The sequence below is a fragment of the Pyrus communis genome, chromosome 6 (assembly GCF_963583255.1).
Source record: "Pyrus communis chromosome 6, drPyrComm1.1, whole genome shotgun sequence".
NCBI classification, from domain to species: domain Eukaryota; kingdom Viridiplantae; phylum Streptophyta; class Magnoliopsida; order Rosales; family Rosaceae; genus Pyrus; species Pyrus communis.
Genome location: NC_084808.1, coordinates 21426494 through 21449131, shown reverse-complemented (window position 1 = coordinate 21449131; position 22638 = coordinate 21426494). Strand labels below are relative to the sequence as shown.

The 22638-nt window shown below is 37.8% G+C and overlaps 2 protein-coding genes and 1 pseudogene across 3 annotated transcripts; 1 reads left to right on the top strand and 2 right to left on the bottom strand.

Annotated features, from left to right (window-relative positions):
* Window positions 1–83: 83 nt before the first annotated feature.
* Window positions 84–2898, top strand: LOC137737724 (pentatricopeptide repeat-containing protein At3g06430, chloroplastic-like). Of its 2 annotated transcripts, XR_011068836.1 has the most exons (3): window positions 84–743; window positions 992–2425; window positions 2731–2898. XR_011068836.1 is itself a non-coding variant. In XM_068477274.1 (2 exons), exons 1-2 carry the CDS (start codon window positions 126–128, stop codon window positions 2261–2263), a joined length of 1890 nt encoding a protein of 629 aa, XP_068333375.1. In that variant the 5' UTR covers window positions 84–125; the 3' UTR covers window positions 2264–2680. The 2 variants fall into 2 exon arrangements, 1 of the variants encoding a protein (XP_068333375.1); XM_068477274.1 differs by lacking the exon at window positions 2731–2898 and having other exon boundaries at window positions 992–2680.
* A 1462-nt stretch (window positions 2899–4360) lies between these two features.
* On the bottom strand, window positions 4361–12635 carry LOC137736229 (pleiotropic drug resistance protein 3-like; annotated as a pseudogene).
* Window positions 12636–15853: 3218 nt separating this feature from the next.
* LOC137736425 (S-adenosylmethionine synthase 2-like) lies at window positions 15854–18270 on the bottom strand. The gene is made up of 2 exons (XM_068475694.1): window positions 18145–18270; window positions 15854–17460 (listed from the first exon to the last, which is right to left on the bottom strand). Exon 2 carries the CDS (start codon window positions 17448–17450, stop codon window positions 16269–16271), a length of 1182 nt encoding a protein of 393 aa, XP_068331795.1. The 5' UTR covers window positions 17451–17460; window positions 18145–18270; the 3' UTR covers window positions 15854–16268.
* Between the last annotated feature and the right edge of the window lie 4368 nt (window positions 18271–22638).

Below are 22638 nucleotides of genomic sequence, written 5' to 3'. Positions count from 1 at the left end.
AATTCAAGAAAAAAATAATAATAAAATTTGAGGATAAGAAAATAAAGGGTAAAGAGGTCATTTGCATGCCCTGCCTTCTAAAATCCACCTCACTGCTCTAACAATTTTGCAGGCCAAAGCCATCCATGGCTTCTTCAATCTCTCTCTCCTTCTCTTCCTCTCTCCTTCCTCATCCTCTTCCTCTCAACAAAAACTCCACCGCCACCGCCACCGCTGCCGCCGCAGCCTCCCATAAACCCCAATACCCCAACTTTAAGCTGCTCCTCCGCGCATTCGCCACCCCAGCTGTAAGCCGTCGCTCCACTCCATCTCCGTCTTCCGACACCAGAAAGAGGCACTGGAAGAAAGGTGAATACCCAGGCGTCTCGGAGACGTCGGCTCCTGCGAATTACAGAAAAACCCCTGGTCGTTCCACTTCATCTCCGTCTTCCGACACCAGAAAGAAGCACTGGAAGCGAGGTGAGTTCCCGGGCGTCTCGGAGACGTCGACACCGGCGACTTACAGAAAAACCTCCGCTCGTTCCGCCTCATATCCGTCTTCCAACAACAGAAAGAAGCACTGGAAGCAAGGGGAATTCCCGGGGGTCTCGGAGACGTCGATTCCGGCTATTTATGGAAAACCCCCTTTGAAAAATGTGAAGAAGAAGCTGGACCGGAAGAACAATGCCAAGGCCTGGGTCAACACCGTCACGGAGGCCCTGTCAGACGCCATTGACAAGAAGCAGTGGCTCCAAGCTCTTGAGGTTTTTGCCCTTAATCTAAACAAAAATTAAGAAATTTTTCATCTCTTTTCTTGTGTGCTTTTAGTCTGGTGAATGTAAATTGATGCAAAATTAAAAAAAATGGTATTTTTATGCTTACCAATTTAGTTTCTTGAACCATGTTCTTGAAAAATGTAATCTTTTTATCTGAATGATTTTAGTGGAATTATAATTAATTGGGTGTTTTTGTTTGGAAAATGTATGATGAAATTGGGTACTATTACGTTCAGGTGTTTGACATGCTTAGAGAACAACCATTTTATCAACCGAAAGAAGGGACTTACATGAAGCTCATTGGTATGCTTGGAAGGTGTGGCCAACCCAATCGTGCCCGCCAGCTTTTCGATACAATGGTTGAAGAGGGCTGTGAACCAACTCTTGAACTTTACACAGCCTTGCTCGCGGCTTATTGCCGGAACAATCTGATTGACGAGGCATTTTCTGTTCTTAACCTGATGAAGACTCTCCCGCAATGCCAGCCTGATGTTTTTACTTACAGTACCTTGATAAAGGTTTGCGTTGATCATTTGAAGTTTGATTTAGTTGAGTCCTTGTATGAGGAAATGGCTGAGCGGTTAATAACTCCGAATACAGTCACCCAAAACATAGTGTTGAGTGGATATGGTAAGGCCGGGAAGTATGACCAGATGGAAAAAGTGTTGTCCGGGATGCTGGAGGGTACGAGTTGCAAGCCTGATGTCTGGACAATGAATGTTATCCTTAGCGTGTTTGGAAACAAGGGTCAGATAGATATGATGGAGAGATGGTATGAGAAATTCCGTGATTTTGGGATTGAGCCGGAAACTCGCACTTTGAACATTCTGATTGGTGCTTACGGGAAGAAAAGACTGTATGATAAGATGTCAACTGTGATGGAGTACATGCGCAAGCTTCAATTCCCATGGACAACCGCAACTTACAACAATGTGATAGAGGCTTTCGCGGATGTAGGAGATGCAAAAAACATGGAATACACATTTGAACAGATGCGTGCTGAGGGCATGAAAGCAGACACCAAAACATTCTGCTGCCTTATTAATGGGTATGCCAATGCAGGCCTCTTCCATAAGGTGGTTAGCTGCGTTCAGTTGGCTGGAAAGTTTGAGATACCTGAGAATACCACATTTTACAATGCGGTGATAGCTGCATGTGCAAAGGCAGAGGATTTGATGGAGATGGAAAGAGTTTTCAATCGGATGAAAGAGAAGCAATGTCAAGCGGATTCCACAACATACTCTGTCATGGTTGAGGCATATAGTAAGGAAGGTATGAACGACAAGATCTACTACTTGAAGCAGGAGATTGGTGCTGATGGTAATCAAAGTGATCAGATTAGTGTCGAAGACAATCAAAGTGATCAGATTAGTGCCGAAGACAATCAGAGTGATCAGATTAGTGCCGAATACAATCAAAGTGATCAGATTAGTGATGAAGGCAATCAAAGTGATCAGAGTAGCTTTGAAGATAATCAAAGTGATCAGAGTAGTTTTGAAGATAATTGAAGTGATCAGGCTTCTGGAGCTGAGTCTGGCAGTGTTGTCTAGTTGAGATCTTTGGAGGCAACAGTATGCTCCAAAAATCCCTAATCTCACAGGGCAACTCCGTTCCCCGCAGTTCTTCTAATGCAGCAGCACACTCTTATTGTGAAATTGCCGATCGATCAGGTAATCAAACATTTCCATTCTCGGATGGGTGTTAGCAATGCTGCTTCCTCCAATTTTATGTTTCTGGCGAAGGACCGTATGGATTGATCTGATAGACTGATAACCCGTGTGAAACTTGATGGAAAATGATTGTACATACAGAGTTGATAAGTGTCTCTCTCCAAACTTGATGCGATCTCTAAACTAGCATGCAAAATTGTACGACGATTTGTAAGAGTGTTTAACTGTGTTCAACAGAGGAATTGCTTTTTGTTATTGCCTGAAATGTTTTGAATGTAACTTCACGTATATATTGTCTGCAGCAGCTGCTGGACAATTATGGAAGGTGGTCTGTAAACACGTTGTTTTTGAAAATTAATCGCTCTTTTCCGTACATTTTGTGCTGCTGTTGTTCGAATGTGTTGGCACTTGAGGCAGACAATTGATCTGCAATTATCCCAAAATGTAAGGGTCCGGCTCAACAAAACCTAGGGGTAATTTGATCAAAGATGTAAGTTTTGTTATATTGACTTTTGAGTAGTGCATTATTGTGCAAATGTCACTCATGGTTTAACAATCAACATTGGTAGTGTAATAAACAATATCAGTAACGTTGAATAATAATAAATTTTACTTGGATGCTGGCGTGTGGAGTCAAGAATATGTCCAAAGTGGTTTGGACAATGACATGATGGTGCGTTAACTAATATGATTTTATCACGTAATGAGAGAGATAAAAGAGCGATGAATGTATTCGTGACCTGGAGGTTATTCTACCGGTAAACTTGTAAAGATAGGCAAACAGGGTGCTTTTTGGTTGAAAAGAAATATTGAATTGTTTACTCTTTCTTGTGTAAGAAGAGAAGACTTATATCGTAATGAGTTATTAATTGTCGTCTTTTGGTCTCATCTTACCTCACATTATAAATAAGGGAATTTTAACAAAAAGTTCTCGGTACTGTTTACTTTAATGAAAAACCACATTTTTACACTAAAAAGTCAATCCTGGTACTATTCACTTTACTATTTATTTTGTCATTATCGTTAAAATTCAAAATTTTCAAGTTATTTTTATTAGTTTTCCTTATGGCATCTAAACCCGATTATTCACAGAGAAGCTTTCGCAAAAGCATAAAACTCTTGTATTTTGGTTTCACTCGTCTCAAACTAGTCTCACTCGTTGAAATAGCTAACCTAATTAGAAACCGTACACAAGTTTATCTCGTATCATAGAAAGTCAAAGAAGTTTTTAGCTCACAAAAGCACATAACCCCCTATATATTCCATTTGAATCACCATTTACAAAATTTGTACCAACTTTCCAGTCGAAGATGGGATAGTTTCGACAAGTATTGAACGGCTAAGATAACTTTATTTCATACATGAATGGCTAAGATTGAAAACAAGGGTACGTAGACGAATACAAACATCTTCAATGAGAGGATTCACCATTTCTACCTTTGGAAATTTAATTTCCTTACAGAATAGGCGAAAAGTGAAGCGAAAACAATCGGGAAAGCAATGAGAACAATCGTCACGAGGAATAAACGATCATGATGGAAGCCATAGTAATCTTGAAGGAAGGAAGCAACTATTTTCTGCTCCCCAAAAATCAAAATCTCTTTGTTCATGTCTCCATATTGTGAACTGAGGAGGGCATTTAGGGACCATGATGTAGGAGAAATCCAATAGAACCAAATCCATCACTTGGGAATTTCTGCATAAAATATATATATATGGAACATGGTCAGGTAGGCTCACTGTAAACCGCCATATTAAGGGTCCGTTTAGTACTGTTTTTGTAGAAAGAACTTTTGCTTATAAATGATACTTTTTCTATAAGTTGTTTAATAGAGTTACGTTGCAAAATGCTTCCTAGAAAAGCAGTTGGGAGGGCTTCCCATAAAAGCTCTTCAATTTTTACTGCTTACTCTTTTAGTCTTTCTAGAAGTAGTTTTAAACAGGCCTAAAGGGAGAATTAGATTCAGTTACTGGCCCGGGCACAAGGAAGCCCAAAAAAAGATTCAATATGGTGTATGATGCAGGATAGAACCAAGGGTATCGAGAAGAGGGGAATAGATAACTTGAGATTCACTCAACCAGGGGCAACGGAGCACATCGCTAATCGTGGATTCGCTCACACAACCAAGCCAAATGCTTGATTGGGGAAGGAGAAATCACTCACTTCAAATGCACAAGGCAAATACAATTTTAATTCATTCCAAGTCTGTCATTCAAGGCTTTCTAGTACAATATTTATAAGCGTTTACAAATTAATAGACTTTAAGTTTCCATGACACCCTTACAACTCCCAAAATAACTTAACAAATTCCTAAGTAATTAAAATACAAAACCTTTGTTATTCCAAAGCATATTAATGGTTTCAAATTGTTTTCTCCCAGTCTACCTCCCACTTCATTCTCCTCTTCTTGAAAAAAAACTCGTCCTCGAGTTTCAATTGACCTCTCTTTGTTTTTTTTTTCCTTGATCTTTTGGATGTCCAACCAAGATGTTCCACAATACCCAATTTAGCACCAAAAATTTCCAAGTTCCTATAGACCATGCACACATTAATCTTTTCTCCTTGAAAATAATCACCCTGGAATAGTGCTTCCAAATCACTTCTTCAAATGAGCTGAGAGAATTCAAATCGTGTTGAAAAGTTCTTCTATCAAAGAGCTCTCCTCTCATATCTTCAGCAACGAAACTGTCCCAAAAAGGATCATGAATGCTACGGATATTAAGAGCTTGTACTCCATTAGATAGTTGTCCATGGAACTCTTCAACAATATCTTCATCGCCCTCATATTGATCATAAACTGGAGCAGAATCCCATTCGGCCAAGTTATCAATTATATCACTGCTTTCTGTATATTCCCCTTTTGTGCTAAACTCCATGTTGGAACATTTTTCAACCTCATTACATGCACAACAAATCTCACATGCACCATCTGGACAACGATCAAAATTTGGAGGAAGATTGAGATTTAGAAAATCGTCACCTGAAAAATCAAAGACAACCGTTTCTAGAACCCATCTAACCTCATTTACTGGAGGCAGCAACACACTTTAGTAAATTGAAGATACTATTTTGTAGAAATAACGGATTGAGGAATCGCTTGAGAATTTAGAAACTAGACTGGAAGGGCTTCAAATGATATATGGCATGAAGGTCGAGAAATGCTTAACCAAATCGAAAACTGACCCGCAAGAGAACTGATTTTGTTTTCGCGACAGCACTGTTGCTCTGTGGTGTTTTGCCAAGATCTGCACACACAAAATTCGGTTTGATGCACGGTTTGTTGCGTTGGAAACTAGACTTCCACAGCTTTCCAGTGATATATGAGAGTCTAGATAAAAGTCACGGGAACTGAGTTGGTTTTGAGGATGAACACAGATGATGTGCGCAACGCTACCACTAGGATTTCAGATAAAAATCCGAAAACCCGCTCTGATACCACTTGATGCAAGACAGAACCAAGGGTATCAAGGAGAGGGGAATAGATAACTTGGGATTCGCTCAACTAGGGGCAACGGAGCTCGTTCACGTCGCTAATCGTGGATTCGCTCACATGACCAAGCCAAATGCTTGCTCGGGGAAGGAGAAATCACTCACTTCAAATGCACAAGGCAAATACAATTTTAATTCATTCCAGTCTGTCCTTCAAGGCTTTCTAGTACAATATTTATAAGCGTTTACAAATTAATAGACTTTAAGTTTCCATGACACCCTTACAACTCCCAAAATAACTTAACAAATTCCTAAGTAATTAAAATACAAAACCTTTGTTATTCCAAAGCATATTAATGGTTTCAAATTGTTTTCTCCAAGTCTACCTCCCACATCAGTGTAGATTGCCGTTGCGAAAATGGAAGCTACTTGCAGGCTTGTGCTAAAAGAAGCTATTAGCATCCCAAGGTATACAAAGTAGAGAAATGGAGAGAATGTTGCATGGAAGTACCAGAAAACCTTAGTAGCTGACCAATAGTACCCTATTGTAGGGTATGTAATAATGACATACAAAATTGCTTGAACCACTGTGTAAGGTATTTCAATGGCCACCTACAACAACATTCAAAATTTCGACATGTTAAAAACCTTCCCACTACAAGCTACGTTATAGTACCAGTTAAAATGTACAAACCTGTGCAAACGAATAAGCGTTTGATGAGTACATCCCAGCAAATCTTTCCCGGTACAGAACTGCGCGCTCAGTAGCCACGTAAGGCAGAACCGTCGAGCAATTGGTTGTGCCCAAGAATATTACAGCAACGTACAGTAACCCAAGCACGTTGAACAAATCCTGCTCATTGTTTCTCGAGGAACAAGAAAAACACAGGATTTAGCGTAGTTTTGTTTTTCTTTTCTCTGTGAAATATATAGTATGAAGAGGGTGGAATGGGTAGGGGCTTACACTTCCTTCCCTTTCTGCCAAAAGATTGTTCCGAACAACACTGATGCAGCGAAAATAAACGCAAAACGTGCTAGATTGTACTTTGGACTTCTCCAGTAGGACAAGTGTTGTTTCCACAGACATGCCTTAAACTGCACCCAGCTATTTTGAGCAAACGGAGTGGGAAAGTTCAAGCCCCTTGAACCCGGGTTTGGTTCGCTCAACCGGCTAACCAACTCGACCGTGTCTCTTTGAAAAAGAAGGAAACAAACATATAAATTTGATGATTGAAATAAATACATGATTAATCCTAAAATAATGGAAATATTAGAGATATGCCCTTACCTATACTGAGTAGAGGCTTTATAAATTTCAGCAAAATCTAAACAAAGTTTTGCCTAACTTCTAACATCCAAGTTGCTGGATTGTAATTTTCTTTGATCTTTGGTACATCACGAATATCCTCAAAATATTTGACGAGTTTACTCGAGTGATGACCGAGAACTCAAGAAGAGATGATTTGGCCTCCCCTTTTCATCAAAATTAACTGCAAAAATCAATGTCTTCCGTTAGTGATTGAGTGGCTTTTATGATTTGGTTTAGTTTTCTTGGACTCCATGACAATGCTCGTTATACTACCTCGTCAAATGACTCAAAAATATCAATGCTTGGCTGGTGGATTGTGCAAACAGTTGTCCTTCCTGTGGAAACAACATTCTTTACTACGCGCATGACAATTGCAGCTGCTCTGGCGTCTAAGCCTGACGTGGGTTCATCCATAAATATTATGGATGGGTTGGATACAAGCTCCACTGCAACTGTTAGCCCTTTGCGCTGTTCGGTAGATAGGCCAGTTTGTCCAGGAATGCCAACCAAGGAATCTCTTATATCCTCCAGTTCAATCGTTTGAATGACTTCCTCCACAAATTTCTGCATAGATTAAGCAAAGGATACTTTTATATGTTCTAGGAAATTCGCATACTATTGATAAATTGAAAGAATATCATCCTACAGCTTTTATGTCTGGATCAGTTTCGTGTGGCACCCGCAACCAAGCTGAGATCATAAGTGATTCTTCTACTGTGATCTGTGGAGAATGTATATCAGTCTGCTCGCAGTATCCTGATATTCTTGCAAATGTCTTCTGGACCTTGGGGTACCCTCCGATTCTTATACCTCCCACGATACTACCTCCTGTTTTCCTTCCAGAAAGAACATCCATGAGAGTTGTTTTTCCAGCCCCAGTGACTCCCATCAGTGCAGTAAGAATTCCTGGCCTGAATGCTCCTGTTATATCTTTAAGCAACTGAAGCTTTTTCTCCTTGAAAGCATGCTGTCTCATTTCCTTTTTTAAGAAGGAATGAAGTTAACATACAACTAATTAATTTTCCAATGATACTAATATGTGAAAATTGACTAATGATTTGATTAATTACCGGAGGTGTATCAACATAATACTGCACGTCCTTAAACGAGATTGTCAGTGGCTCGAATGGCAGGACCATGCTCCCCGTTTAACAAATTGATTTACAGTTGAATAATTCAGTTGTTAAAAAAAGTCCTTGCTCGTTGCTTTGAAAGGAAGATGTGAAACTGATAACCCGGATAAACTGGATGTAACAATTCATCTCACCTAGTGTTATATTTTCTCCCATGGTTTTGAATAAATCGGATAGAGTTGATTCATTTTCCAACCATGCACCAGTTTTGCGAGCTTCTGTTCTTCGAAGTTGAGATAATCTTTTTTTCGAAACAATAGCCCGAGACACCTTCGGAGCTGTATGAGGAAAAGCTTAAGTAAACTGATGAAGTGGATTGTAATACTTAAGTTATCATCTGTCAATTAAAATGAACTTACGGTCTAAGTAAGTTAATGCTAAAATAAATCCAAGATCAGACAGCATTGTGAACCCGAGTAATGCTCCTACTGATATCCAATAGAAATAGCCATCAAAGTTCAAACCATGCCTGGTTAGAACTTTATTCCCTAGGGTTGTGTTTCCCTCTGAGACCTAAAAAAATGAATTAACACTGTCAAAACACTTATTCGACTTCGATGATCAGGTACAAAAAAAGTTTATCATCTTGAGTTGTACCTTTTGCCAGCGAGGAGCGAGGAACTCGTTTAGAGTTGTACCGATTTCCCCGTAAGTCATAGGTGAACACCAGAATAACCAACGCAACCAGGAGGTAAAGAGGATGCAAAAACACCCCTTATTAGTCTAGTTGTAGTTGCATGTAACTAAAGGAAAAATACGATAAATGGACTTACATTGTGGCAAGATGAAGCCTCCGGATAAAAACATTAGCACTAAGATTAAAATACCGCAAGTTGATGCAACAACCGTAGTTTGGAAAACTACAGCAATTAAACGACATATGGATGTTGATGCTTGATGCTTGATGGAAAGCAAATAGCACAAGGAACTGGCAGAAGAACCTAAAAACCATAGCACATTCTTGAGGCATCATTAGGATTATTGTTCAAGCCCTTCATGTTCTGTCGTGTGACTATAAAGTTGAGATCTTACCTTTTTATGTCTGGAGCGTACCCGATCAAATAGTAAGTTATTGCTGTCCACAGCAGTGAATCAATCACTGAAAATGGAACCTTCAGGATAGAGGCTGGAAGAGAATACGCCCATGCTGGATACAGATTGAATCCTCTTTGCTTGTAAACCACTGGTAATCTAGTAACAGTCAAGGACAACTCTGCAACCCCGTTGGTCATAAGTCGAATAAGTGTATCAAACAATGAGTTCATCAAAAAACTTGCATTTATCAAATCCACGGTCCTAAGGGTGCTTATACAGATTGCCATTGTAATAAATGCAGTGATGACAAGCTGTGGGAAAAAAGAGAAAGAAAATATAGTAAGTGATTTTGAGTTTAACTTCAGAAGTACAACCCCTAAAAGTGATATCATCAGGCAGTAAACCTGAGCTGTTTTGAATACGTAGAGAAAGGAATTCCGTTTCATGAGTAGAAGCTCTCGGGCCACACAAGCTTTGAACAATTCCCAATTGCTCACAGAGTAAGTACTAAATGATAAGGCATTATCATGGCACTGTGATTTATTGTATGGTTCTGAGAGCTCATCGTCTAATTTCTTCCCCAAGTAACTTGCTCTGAAAAGTTCAAAAAATTTGTTTGCAGAAACATAACCGTAGGGAATGTTATTACCCTTCCAGTATTGTGCTTGATCCTTCTTTGAGATCACCTCTAGAAGGAAATCTGCAGCACCCTTTCTTGGTGGGCACTTGAAACCACAATCTTCGAAAAACTTAACCTCGTGGCTACGAGGACTGTGCTAAACTATCTTCCCCTCTGCCATTAGTATTACATCATCAAAAAGATCAAAGGTCTCAGGTGCTGGTTGGAGAAGTGATACCAATGCAGTTGTATCTGTGATATGCACCAGCTGCTGAAGATAGGTAACTATCTGAAAGGTTGTAAAGCTGTCTAATCCCGTCGATATCTCATCCATAAATAGAGCTTTTGTAGGACCTACAATCATTTCTCCTGAAGATTAAACAGAAGAGGAATGTTATGTTTGGCACTTTTTTCCCCATGGGAATTAGTAATAACATTCAAATTTCACTCGGATTCAAGATTTCAATACCGGTTGTCAGCCTTTTCTTCTGGCCACCAGAAGTGCCTCTTCTTAATGCATCACCAACTATTGTGTCACTAAACATATCCAGTCCAAGCATCTAAGGAGATTCCAAAATATTGTAAGTCATTTTTCACGTCAGAGTGAGTTAGAAACGTCACATTTGAACTACTTCATGTCAACATTGTCCAGTCCAACACTGGTTGGAGAAAATTTACCTTCAAAACATAATCAGTTTGGAGATTTTCCCTTTGTCCTTCAACTGAAATTGCCTGTGAGTATTATGTAAATCTCTAAAACCTCTAACACAAAAGGGTGGTAAGATTTACCCAAAGGAATGTTATGAGACTTTACAATTACCTTCATGTAGGTGTCAATATCTGGATCGGGGACTATTCCTGCTTCTTTTCCCCTTCTGCTGAGCTCCGTGACTATATCTACATAAAATACGATCGAAATTAAACTTTATACGTCAATAGAAGTACACGACTAACTCAATAGTAAATGCAATAGGGGATAAAGAATATGCACCAGCTCTACTGCCAACACCCTTGCAGCGTTCGGAAAAGTCAATTGTTTCCCTCACAGTCATCTCAGGCAGTTAAAGGTCATGCTGGCTAATGTAAGCTGATGTTTTTTGGGGAACAAACTCATCTAGCTTGTAACCATTATAAGAAATCTCCCCTGAAACCTGAAAAAATGACTTGGTATCAGTCTAATACCTGACTTCCTGTGCGTTTTACTGATACGCAAGTAATTAAATAAAACGAGTATTGGCATGCATTAATCTGACTGCTAATTCATATCTTCTGTTTATCAATTCTAATTTAGAAAAAACTTCTCCGTGGTTTTGAACCGGAGAAGAGAAGTATCTTAAGAGTGACCCCTTTGCTTATGTGAATTAATTTTCGGCTTCTAATTCTCACCTTAAAAGATTTGTCTAGTTTTCCTGCAAGAGCCAATAAGAAGGTGGTTTTCCCACATCCGGGGGGCCAAGCAGGAGAGTAAGCCTGCACTTGAAACCATAGTTATGAGTAAAAATCTTTAATACTCCTCATTTGCAAATCTCGGTTAACTTCAGTCAATAAAAACCATCTTCTGGTTCACTATTCTGTCTCGGTCTGCTATACAAAGATACGTAACTCTAGTTTTAATTGAAGCTAGCTTACCGTGATGATTTGATGACACCACAGACATCTGTTAGAATGCTTATCTTTGCTTCGGGAGATTTGCACCAAATTGCCTTTGTGAAAACCTGTTCAAAAGTTGTATCTTGATCAAATTTATAGGATAAATGTCATGAACTTATCACTAAATATAGCTGCTTCAATTGTAATATGTGATGACCTGTTGAACATTTCTCTCCTAAATATTTGTCAAAACACACTTACTGATAAGAAGCTTAGAAGAGAATTCCATTGTGTTGGAAGCGGCTTTCCTCCTACTACCTCACACTGCTTCCACAAACAAATTCTTGTGCCTCACCTCCACCGTCGGCAATTTAACATTCACTCTAGGCAAAAACATGTTTGTTAAACAATCAACGAAGGTATGACAACCGATGAGGGTTAAACGAATAATGAAAAGTTTTACATGGCTTCATTTCTTTCGCGTGATTCTTTGTACAATTGACTGAAACCTTCAGCAATGTTGAAGTAGATGAACACTGATTGTGAAAGAGCACTTAAGTAGTCAAATTTTAATGCACACGTACTTACCAGTCTATCCTTTCACGTAGTTTCTGCAGCAGTCGGAGATTGTCATTCTCAATGTGCTTTATGAGCTTCTCTATGAAAAGATGCCTCTCATCTGCTCCTAACTTCGTAACATCAACCACCCTCTTCCCTGCAACGTACTCTTTCCCAATGTTGCTGGCCGCATTATCAGTCTCAGCATCAACGTCGAAAATGGAGCTTCCGATCTGCTTAACCGTAGGCAGTCACTCGATTGCAGCCCACTGCAACTGAACTTCCTCATCCTGCTCGGTGATCTCTTTGTTATCAACCGCCCACTGCAACCCTACTTCCTCATCCTCCTCTATGATTTTTATTTTATCAACTTGGAATGGGGAATTCGGACTTAGTAATTCTTCCGACATTGGGAAGTGAAACGCCACGATATTATTATGGAGTTCATCATCCTCCTCTGTGTCCGAATGGACACTTCTTTCAACTGGTTGTAGCTCCATTGAAATGATATGCTGGTCTGTATCCCAAGGATCCATTCAATAACATTCAAGCGTTAACCAATTCAGTAACGCTCAAACGTTAACCAGTTAGTGAAGGCATATTATGAAACCATATTAAGTTCATTACTTATTGTGCAATATATATAAGTTTGTCGATGTAATCAAAGATGTTCAAGTGAGCTCCATGCAAAGTAGAGAAATTGACCGTGAGTATTGTTCTCTGCGCTAAAACCTTTTTTTTGTTAGTTAGTTCATCCCTTTACCTATTTAATTTTCAAAGAGAACGGCTAGTTTATTTTTTTTAATGCAGAAATTAGTACATAAGAAACATAATATTTATATAACATGATATTCTACCTTCATGATTTAGACTTTTTGTATTAACTCCTTTAACTCATTTTTTTCTTTCACAATTTGGGAAACATCGACATCAAAAAATGATGGAGTGATTCTGTTGACCTTTTCTTATGTTCTCTGTGCTGATATTAATACACCAAATCACTCAAATGTTAAGGCTCTTGACTAGTTAATGTCTATTTTCTGCCATTTAGTACTACGATTTAGTGGTATTTTTCTTTATTTATAAGTGAGAGGTCTTAGATTCGATTCTCGTCAAAGGCGAATTTGAACCACTAAACTATAGCTCTAAGTGGCTACTAACAATATCTCTTAATAAGTTTAGAGGTATTCGTCTTCACTAATAAATGAAAAGCCTTGCGTTTGAATTTCATAGATGACAGGTTCAATACGAAATTCAAATTATCATGGTTGTTCCATTATATGATTTAACCAAAGCATATCATCTCTTAGTGTAAATATATCATTGAACTATCATTGAAGTAGTTCCAACATTTGTATACCATCTTAATTATCAATTTACTATTACAAAATTTCGATTAATTTTTCTTTACAAACTATAGTGTTAGTAAGTTAAATTGTTAAATGTTAGAAGATGATTAGGGATCGACCCACCACCAAAGTACATATATAGGCATTATTGTTTTCCACTATTATGATAAAGTGTAATATACTTCTATATATTAAAAGAAAATTCACTGATACATTTCCACATGTAAACATTAAAGATTGGACATATATAATATTTTTCCCTACTTTGAAAATTTAATTTTCCAATGCAAATAGGCAAATAGGGAAGCAAAGACAATGCCAATTGGTAAAGCAGTGAGAACAAGGGCCACAAGGCCTAAACGGTCATGGTGGAAACGATAATAATCTTGTAGGATTATTTTCTATTTAAAAAACGTATATGAACATACACATATTATTTTCTATTATAATATGTGTATGTTTATGAAGGGAAATATTCATGAAAATGATCAAAAATCAAATTCTGATGATAAAACAAAATCAAATACTGTCATACTGAAAAACTAATCATTTCAACAAATGAGATTCGAATGTTTGATTATTTTGGCCAATTTTCCTTTATTGATACCCTAACTTAAAGTATAAACTACTTGCACATCCAAATTATGACACATGAATTAACAACACTCTGTCCGTCAGACTTGTTTTACATGAATTGACATGCACCAGTCCTCTTGTTTAGATTTATAAACATAGGAATTTAGAATTTCCGGGTGAAAAAAAAAAACTTGGAATTTGGGACCTCCAATTCCCAAGTTTAATTTCCATGTAAATAGGTGTCATTTCCCGAGTTCTATGATTGAGAGCTTAAAAATAACAAATTCCGTAATCAATTCCATTTTATTTTAGGTTAACCAAACAAGAGAATTCACTAATTCTAGAAAATAAAATCCCGTCAATTCAATTTCCATCATTTTAAAATTCCTTAGTAATCTTAAATTTCTTCATCCAAACAGTGTTAAGAACAATGGAATTTGAAATGAAATTTGTTATTTTTAAACCCTCACTAATGGAAATTCAGAAATGACACCTATTTACATAGAATTTAAAATGGGAATTAGAGGTCCAAAATTCCAAGGTTTTTTCCCATGCGGAAAATCTAAATTTCTATGTTTATGAATCCAAATAAGGGAATTGGTATCGGTTGATTTTTAAATTCCAGCTTTTATCAAAATTCCAAGTTTATTTCCCTCATCCAAACATAATGTTAGTTTAAAAGTGTGAAGATTTTGATTTTTCGATTACAAACTAAATAAGTACTTGAATTCTTAGGCACTTCAACGTATGAACTTGTGCAAATGAATAAGGTCGGCTCTGAGATTTTGGAGGCCCGAGCTAAGCTACCAAAAAGGAGCCCTTGAATTCTTAGGCACTCCAATCGGTTGTAGGTTCATATACATTTTATTTTTATAGTAAATACTCATTAATTTATTATTATATCGTGCTCTTATTTAATTAATAATCAACAATAAGCTAAAGATTTTAAGAAGGTAAAGAGCAATAAAAACTGATTGACGAATTTAACAAATCTAATAGCGCCAATTGATTCTCTTGTATTCTTCTTGAAATCAAGATCACAATAACGAATATTAGAACCATGAAATGATTGATAATAAATTATTGAAACAGAGAAGATATAACAAATAAGATAGGTAGCTGGCATTTGATGGCGATTTTTCTTGTTAAACTACATTTTTTGTCCATCCAGAAGAAAACCCATTCTTCTGTTGCATGTGCTTTTGTCCATCCAGAATAAGAAATTGTAGGGACTGAAGGCCGCCATTGCTCTTTTGAGATGCAAATTTAGGGACCTAACAAGGGGAAGTAAAAAGCACTGGTAGGACAAAACAAGCCGTTTTAGGAAAACAACTTGGCTACACAGTTCGGATTCTAAGACGGTGGTATCCCAAACGAATCTCATCCGACTGTGTTTAAACACTGCACATGACAACACGTGATTGTTTGAAACATTGTCACCGTAATGTATTGTACATACACATGATTGTTTTGAAGTAACATCATCATCGTGACATATTCAAGACGTATGGTTATCTTGCGGACTAGAGTTTCAGATTCTTAACCAGACTGGCATAAACGTGCTTTATATGCCTCTTGACAGCCTAAAAGGCCGTAACCTCATAGATCTGAAAACATATTTTTGTCGGAGAAATTGTCACGAACAAGATATGAACTAGAGTTTACTCCGGGCAAGATACCTGAGATTTTTAGCCGTTAAAGTCATTGAATTCTTGACCAATGATCTAACAGCAAAGTTCACTTTGTATAACCGAGGCATGCTACAGAACGTAGAAAAAATAACGGGGACTAAAACGCTTCTTTGGGTGGAGGGATAAGTGACAAAACAATGAGAAAAAACACATCAATTGTATTAGAAATGCAACTTGCAATGTGCACAATAACAAATGAACATTGTTGCTACTCCACCGCAAAACCACCTCAGTGTCGGTCAAATTTTATTAATCTCTGCGAGCAGAGGTAGCAAAACAACCTTGAAAAAAAAGAACCCCACAACTTTCTATATGTTTTTTTTATGACACCTCCGTTAACCCCTCATAATAAACAACTACTAATGACATAATGACACATTCTTCAAAGAACACGAAAATATAAAAATACTAATAAAAGAAAACCCAAATGGCACAATGCCGGTATAGAGAGAGAGAGAGAGAGAGAGAGAGAGAGAGCAAGAGCAGCACAGGCTTAATTCAATTCAATGTTTTGATTCGATGGGGTGAAGACTGAAGAGCCGCCATTAAAGCTTCAAGCTTGGGGCTTGTCCCACTTGAGTGGCTTGACAACCTCCCAGGTGAAGTCGGGGTCATCCCTGCCGAAGTGTCCGTAGGCGGCGGTCTTCAAAAACCTTCCATTGCCACCCCTCTTGAGGTCCAGGTTGATGGAGATCATGCCTGGCCTGAAATCGAATGTCTCCTTCACAATCTTGAGGATCTCCTTGTCGGGGATCTTTCCGGTGCCATAAGAATCAACAAACACTGACAAAGGCTCGGGCACACCGATGGCATAGGAAACCTGCACAATGCACCTCCTTGCAAGTCCATTGGCCACAATGGACTTTGCAGCCTGCCTCACAATGTAGGCACCACTCCTGTCCACCTTGGTTGGGTCCTTGCCTGAGAAGGCACCACCTCCGTGAGCACCCCACCCTCCATAGGTGTCGATGATGATCTTGCGGCCGGTGAGACCTGCGTCACCATGAGGGCCTCCAATCACAAATCTGCCAGATGGGTTGAGATGGAAGATGGTCTTCTCATCAAGGTACTTCTCTGGGATCACAGGCTTGATCACATGCTCCTTGAGATCAGCGGCAATCTCATCGTTTGTCACGGTCTCATCGTGCTGGGTTGAAATCAGGACGGTGTGGACGCGAATTGGGACCATGGCACCCTTGTCATTGAAATACTCAATGGTGACTTGGGTCTTGCCATCAGGCCTCAACCAGGCACAAGTGCCGTTCTTGCGAACCTCAGTCAGCTTGGCACCAAGCTTGGTTGCAAGGACGTGGGTGAGTGGCATCAGCTCGGGGGTCTCATCAGTAGCATACCCAAACATGTGGCCTTGGTCACCAGCACCAATTTCCTCAGGCCTCTTGGAGAAATGACCATGGACACCTTGAGCAATGTCAGGACTCTGCTGCTCAATGTTCACTAGAACCTTGCAGTTGTCGGCGTCAAGACCCACATCGTCTGATACGAAACCAATTGTCCGGCATGTGTCACGAACGATCTTCTCATAGTCCACATTGGCCTTGGTGGTGATTTCTCCGAAGACCATGACCATGTTGGTCTTGGTGCAGGTCTCGCAGGCGACCTTGCTGTCGGGGTCTTGTGTGAGGCAGGCATCGAGCACTGCATCGGAGATCTGGTCACAAAGCTTGTCTGGGTGACCCTCATTGACTGATTCGGATGTGTACAAGAAGGTCTCCATATCTTACAATCTGAAAAAAAAACACAATAACATAGCACATAATAAGAACATGCAAATCTACAAGGCCACACGGTTATCAATTCTTCTGCAAACAAAATTTAAAACTTCAACACATGCAAAACAAAATACAGATCCAAAATACAAAATACGACATGAATTACTAAATCAATTGCATGCATAAACTCTACCAGATCTACAATGTCAATCCATTTCTAAAATCTTAATGGCCAACGGTAACAATTCGAGAAAAAGTTCCAATAGATTTGCTAAAAATAATAAAAACCCAGATCCAAATTTGACCAGATTTAACAAAAAATTCGATCTGTAATGTCAGAGTCCACTTCTAATATCTAAAACTCCAACAGTCACAATTCTAGAAAAGCAACTACTTTTCCTTAGATCTACTAAAAATACCAAAAACCCAGATCCAAAACTTTCCAGATTTCACCGAAAATTCAATCTGCGGTGTCAGTCCACTTCTAAAATCTTATCCAAACGGTAACAAATCGAAAAAAGGGCTGCCATTTTATCCACACAAATTAATAAAACCCCAGATCCAATTTCCACATATTTCCCCAAATCACACACAAAACGATTCGAGTTCCACAACCACCAACTCCAAACAACAGATCTAAAAGCAAATCAAAACGAGACGAAACCAGAAATCGAAACCCAGAAGGGAACTGAGACGCACCTGGGAATCGAGAGAGAGATTGGGGGAGAGAGTAGCTTGAGTAGAGGAAAAGAATGGGTTTTTGTGGTTTCCTCCTCAAGCGGTTCGAGGAAGTAAGGGTTTTGAGGTCCCAATTTATAGGGAAATGTGGGCGGCCCACCCCACCCCCTAAGCTGCATAATTTGGGTTAGATTCATCTCGGTCACGTGGCAGGGGAATCAGGGGGATCAGATTTAATCTCGGCCGTCGGTGGGGGTGAGTTGGTATGTAAAGATTAAAAAAGGGAAGAGGATGATCCATTTCGTAAGGATCCTTCTAATCGTTCATTGTATATCGTACGATCAGTTTTTATCAGATACTATTTGTGTTTAATTTTAAATAAAAAAATTAAATAATTTATGATTGCATGATACAATGAATGGTTAAAATATGAAAATTTAAGATTCAGATGGGTTTCAATTCCTCAAAAAAAAAAAGAAGGGAAGTTTGAGATGGACGGAGGACGCGTTTACCTCGCGGGATTTACCTGGAATCCCACCAACCCCCAGCCTGTAGTGATTAGTCGACGGTTTTGACTAATCACACCCTTCTTTTTTTAGTCAATTGGCCAATCAACCCATTGGAAATCTAACTGCAAGACCATAATTTAGTTGGAGATAGTTGTAACTGACCGACGCCTCTGATTTTAAACTTTGTGTTGATCATAATTTCTGTTTTGTCGTGTTTGGTTTGATATTGTTTAATAGCTTCGATTGTATTATGTTGTGTTATGTCATACTTGATTGTATTGAGTTCAAACTCAATACGAATACGAGGCACATATATAAATGAATTTCGAAATATACACCCCCAAACACCCCCATGAAAAGCTTAATATCCAAACCAGAACACCTTTACGTGCGAAGTTGGGTATTTTGTTTGGCCCTATTTTCTGAACAGATTGGTGAGAATTTATATTGAAAGATTTAAAGTTGAGTTGGGTCTTTCTGCTACAAGGCTAAGGCTTTGTTTGGCTTGTCTGGGGTTTGTATCATTTTCTGAGTATGGTTGGGTTGGTGAGTTTGTGATTTGGTATTCCATCGTTTTCTATATAATCCTATCTTGAATTTTTTATTTTTTATTTTTTATGGTACCACCACCAACCCCCACCAAACTTAGGTAAAAACAAAAAAAAATTGTTACTTTCAACTTTTTAACTAATTGCGTAAGGATATTGTTATTGGTCAGTTAAAAATCTCATTGTGTAGTTTTCATAAGTGTATTTTCTTTTTAAATATAAAAAAATTAGAGCGGACAATGAGAATTTTGAAGTATTAATAACAATTCTCTTACAAAATTTAGTTTAAATACAAATCCAAAATAAGTTTAAGCTCAAATACCTTATTTTTAGTTTAGATACTAGTTGAAAAGTTAAACCAACGCCCAACCCTATTATCATAGGAGGTAGATTGTCTGCCCTTCTGTTTGAGTGTTTTTTCCATCCCTTTCTATTTGTGCTTTCACGATTAAGTCACGTCAACATTTTATATTCCTATTACTTTTTATCTTATTATCTCTATTAAAAAATTAATATAAAATGTTGACGTGACTTAACTGTGACCGCACAAAATATGAGGGAATGAAAAGAGCACCCAAACAGGAGGACAAACAATCTGCCTCTATTATCATAAGGCCATACAAGCCATTTACCTTCTCAATAAATTGCGACTAACCTGTCTGTATATGTAATATTTCTTTTAGAGAAGTAAAAAATTGAACTGTGTTAATCGCTTAGGGCATATGTCTAGTTTTCAGAGGTCTACACCCTAAGCCCTAAGCTTCTCTCAAGGACCTTTTAAAACCCAAAACGCAAAATGATTAAACAAACACTATCAAACCTTTTAAAACCGTAAGCCCTCTAAGTCTATCCTAAGCTATAAGGGGAACTTATAAGATCTTATTTGGATGTGTTTTTAAAATGATTAAAAGTGTTTTTGGTGAAAATATTTTTAGAACCAATCTTTAGTAAAAATGCAAGCGAATCCTAGAAAAGCACTAATTGGTGTTTCTTGCAGAAAACACTTTAAGTGCTTTTGGAACCTAAAACAATTTTCTTTAAAAGCACTTTCAGTCATTTTAAAAGCACATTGAAACGAAAGATAAAACTCTAAAAGAGTTAAGTTTGAGGATAATATGATAATCTCACATGTCTTTATTTAGTCATTAATCAGGATTTGACTATAATATATACATGTATGTAATATAATCTTCATCTAGATGGTCATGGACTCATGATGGTTAGATTAAATATATACTAGCATATGGGCATACACAAAATATGTGAGAAATTTTTTTGTTTTTGTTTTTGAAATAAAGGAGAGAGGAAGAGAGTCATAGAGAATGTGGGAGTGAGAAGTTTTTTTTTTTTTTTTTTTTTTTTCTTAAATAAATATATGTTAGGATTACATGTAGGTGAGGCTTTGAAAAAAATAGTAAACTTTGGTTGTGTGAAATTACATTTTTGCCCCATATTTCTTATTCATGTTATGTTTTAATTAGAGGGTTAATCTGCTAATTTCATAGAATTTTGGTTGACAATGAGTGTTTTATTAATTAGTAGATATATTTACATAATTATCTTTTTATTTGACCATCAAACGATGATTGTATTAAATATTCGTAAGTATTGTAGTTAATTTTCACAAGTCATTGAAATGTCTTTTTTCTAAAATATTTAGTTAGTCTGGGTATTCTTTATTAAATATAGTGTTTTCTTTTTAAAACATATGTTTCATTTGGTATTTAATTTCTTTGTCCTAATAGGATCAAACTTCTAAATGCTGAATTAACGACACCGATATTGTCTCCAACTTAACTACCTGCCCAATCCATCAGGAGTAGGGTTTTACCACAAAAGGCCTCGGTATTAGTTAGAGTAGGGTAATCATATTTAAACCCCTTGGTTTCCTTTCCCACCACCGATGGACTTTAACACTCCTCCTCACGTGTAATCTCATTCAGTGGTTCACACATGGAGATCCACATCGGTAATTGAGACTTAAAGGTCGGCTCACGTTAGGCCCACTTGTTTTCAATGGAAAACAGCGGCCGTCTCTATATTAATAGTTCAAATTTGTTTCCTTATGGGTGACAAGCTCGTTGGCTTGCACACAAGCTAATTGGCTTGCACGGGCCTGCAACTGTGGGCTCTAATACCATGTTAAAATTTTTGAATCGCTGGGCCCACTCCACTCTAATGACACCGATACTGTCCCCAACTTAACTGTCTGCCCAATCCGTCAAGTGTGGGCTTTTACCACAAAAAAGTCTCGATATTAGTTAAAGTAGGGTAATCATATTTAAACCCCTTGGTTTCCTTTCCCACCACCACTGATGTGGGATTTTAACAACATTTTTCAATTGTATACTATTTCAGTCAAAGTTCCTACAGAACAAAAAAAAAAAAAAAATAGTCAAAGTTACAATTTATAATTCGTTAGTCATGTTATCCATTTATAATACAACACATAAAATAATATATCACGCAATATTTTCTAAGCGTATCACAATTTTCTTGAGGCAAATGGGACCGCAAGTGGCAAGTGTTGCAAAAGCATGGTACAATTCCAATCAAACGTAAGCGTGGCTTCCCAATAGTGCTATATTATGATAAGCAATATTAATTATATAGAACATGCTCTATTAAATCTACAAATTGCACTCCGAAAAAATAATAAATAAACGTGACCTAACTCATATAATTACTCTACAAGGACGTGGTGCCGTGATTTTATTTCTTGTTCTTTTTTGTTTTAGGCCATTCCATTTTCTTAAGTAATTATGTTTTGGCTTAAAACATAATTAAAACAATAGCTTATGTTGAACAAAGAATAGTTCCTTAGATTATCGTGGAGGGAAGGGGACTAGTGAGGCCTTCAAATTTTAAGGGCGTGGAGTGGAGTGACAGTACAATGACAAAGTACATATGAACAAATCCTCCCAAATATATATTTTTTTTTTTTCAAAAAATCTATTTCAAATTGAAAATAAATGATAAAAACTTATATGTTTTTATTCAAAATGGTCTGTGAAATTGGCGTAATTATGCATTTTGGTCTCTAATATTTAAAATAAATAGAAATGTGGTCTTTGCGATTGTCCACCGTAAATCATTTTGGTCATTCTGTGAGAAATCTTTATTAAATTGAGGATATTTTTGTCAAATCAACATCTCCCTTTGAATTGGTGGTTTCTTCAATTTAATGAGGATTTTTGACATAATGGCCAAATTGATTGACCGTGGATAATCTCATGACCACTTCTATCGATTTTAAATTTCAATGACCAAGGTAAGGAATTATGACAATTTATAAGACCATTTTGGCTTAAAAGCCAAACTTGTATATTAAAAAGTTATATTGTGGGTGGAGTTAACAATTTTGCGGAGGGAGAGAGATGGGGTTTTTCGCTATGGTGATTTGTGGTTAATGGAATGTTTGGGGAGATGGCGGGGATTGGAGAGAGGTAGTGGATGTG

Excerpts from the sequence above, each read along its gene's own strand:
- LOC137736425 (XM_068475694.1), bottom strand. The coding sequence starts at position 17,450 with ATGGAGACCTTCTTGTACACATCCGAATCAGTCAATGAGGGTCACCCA.
- LOC137737724 (XM_068477274.1), top strand. The coding sequence starts at position 126 with ATGGCTTCTTCAATCTCTCTCTCCTTCTCTTCCTCTCTCCTTCCTCAT. Across the intron at positions 744-991 it reads AGTGGCTCCAAGCTCTTGAG|GTGTTTGACATGCTTAGAGA; the intron begins GTTTTTGCCCTT and ends TATTACGTTCAG.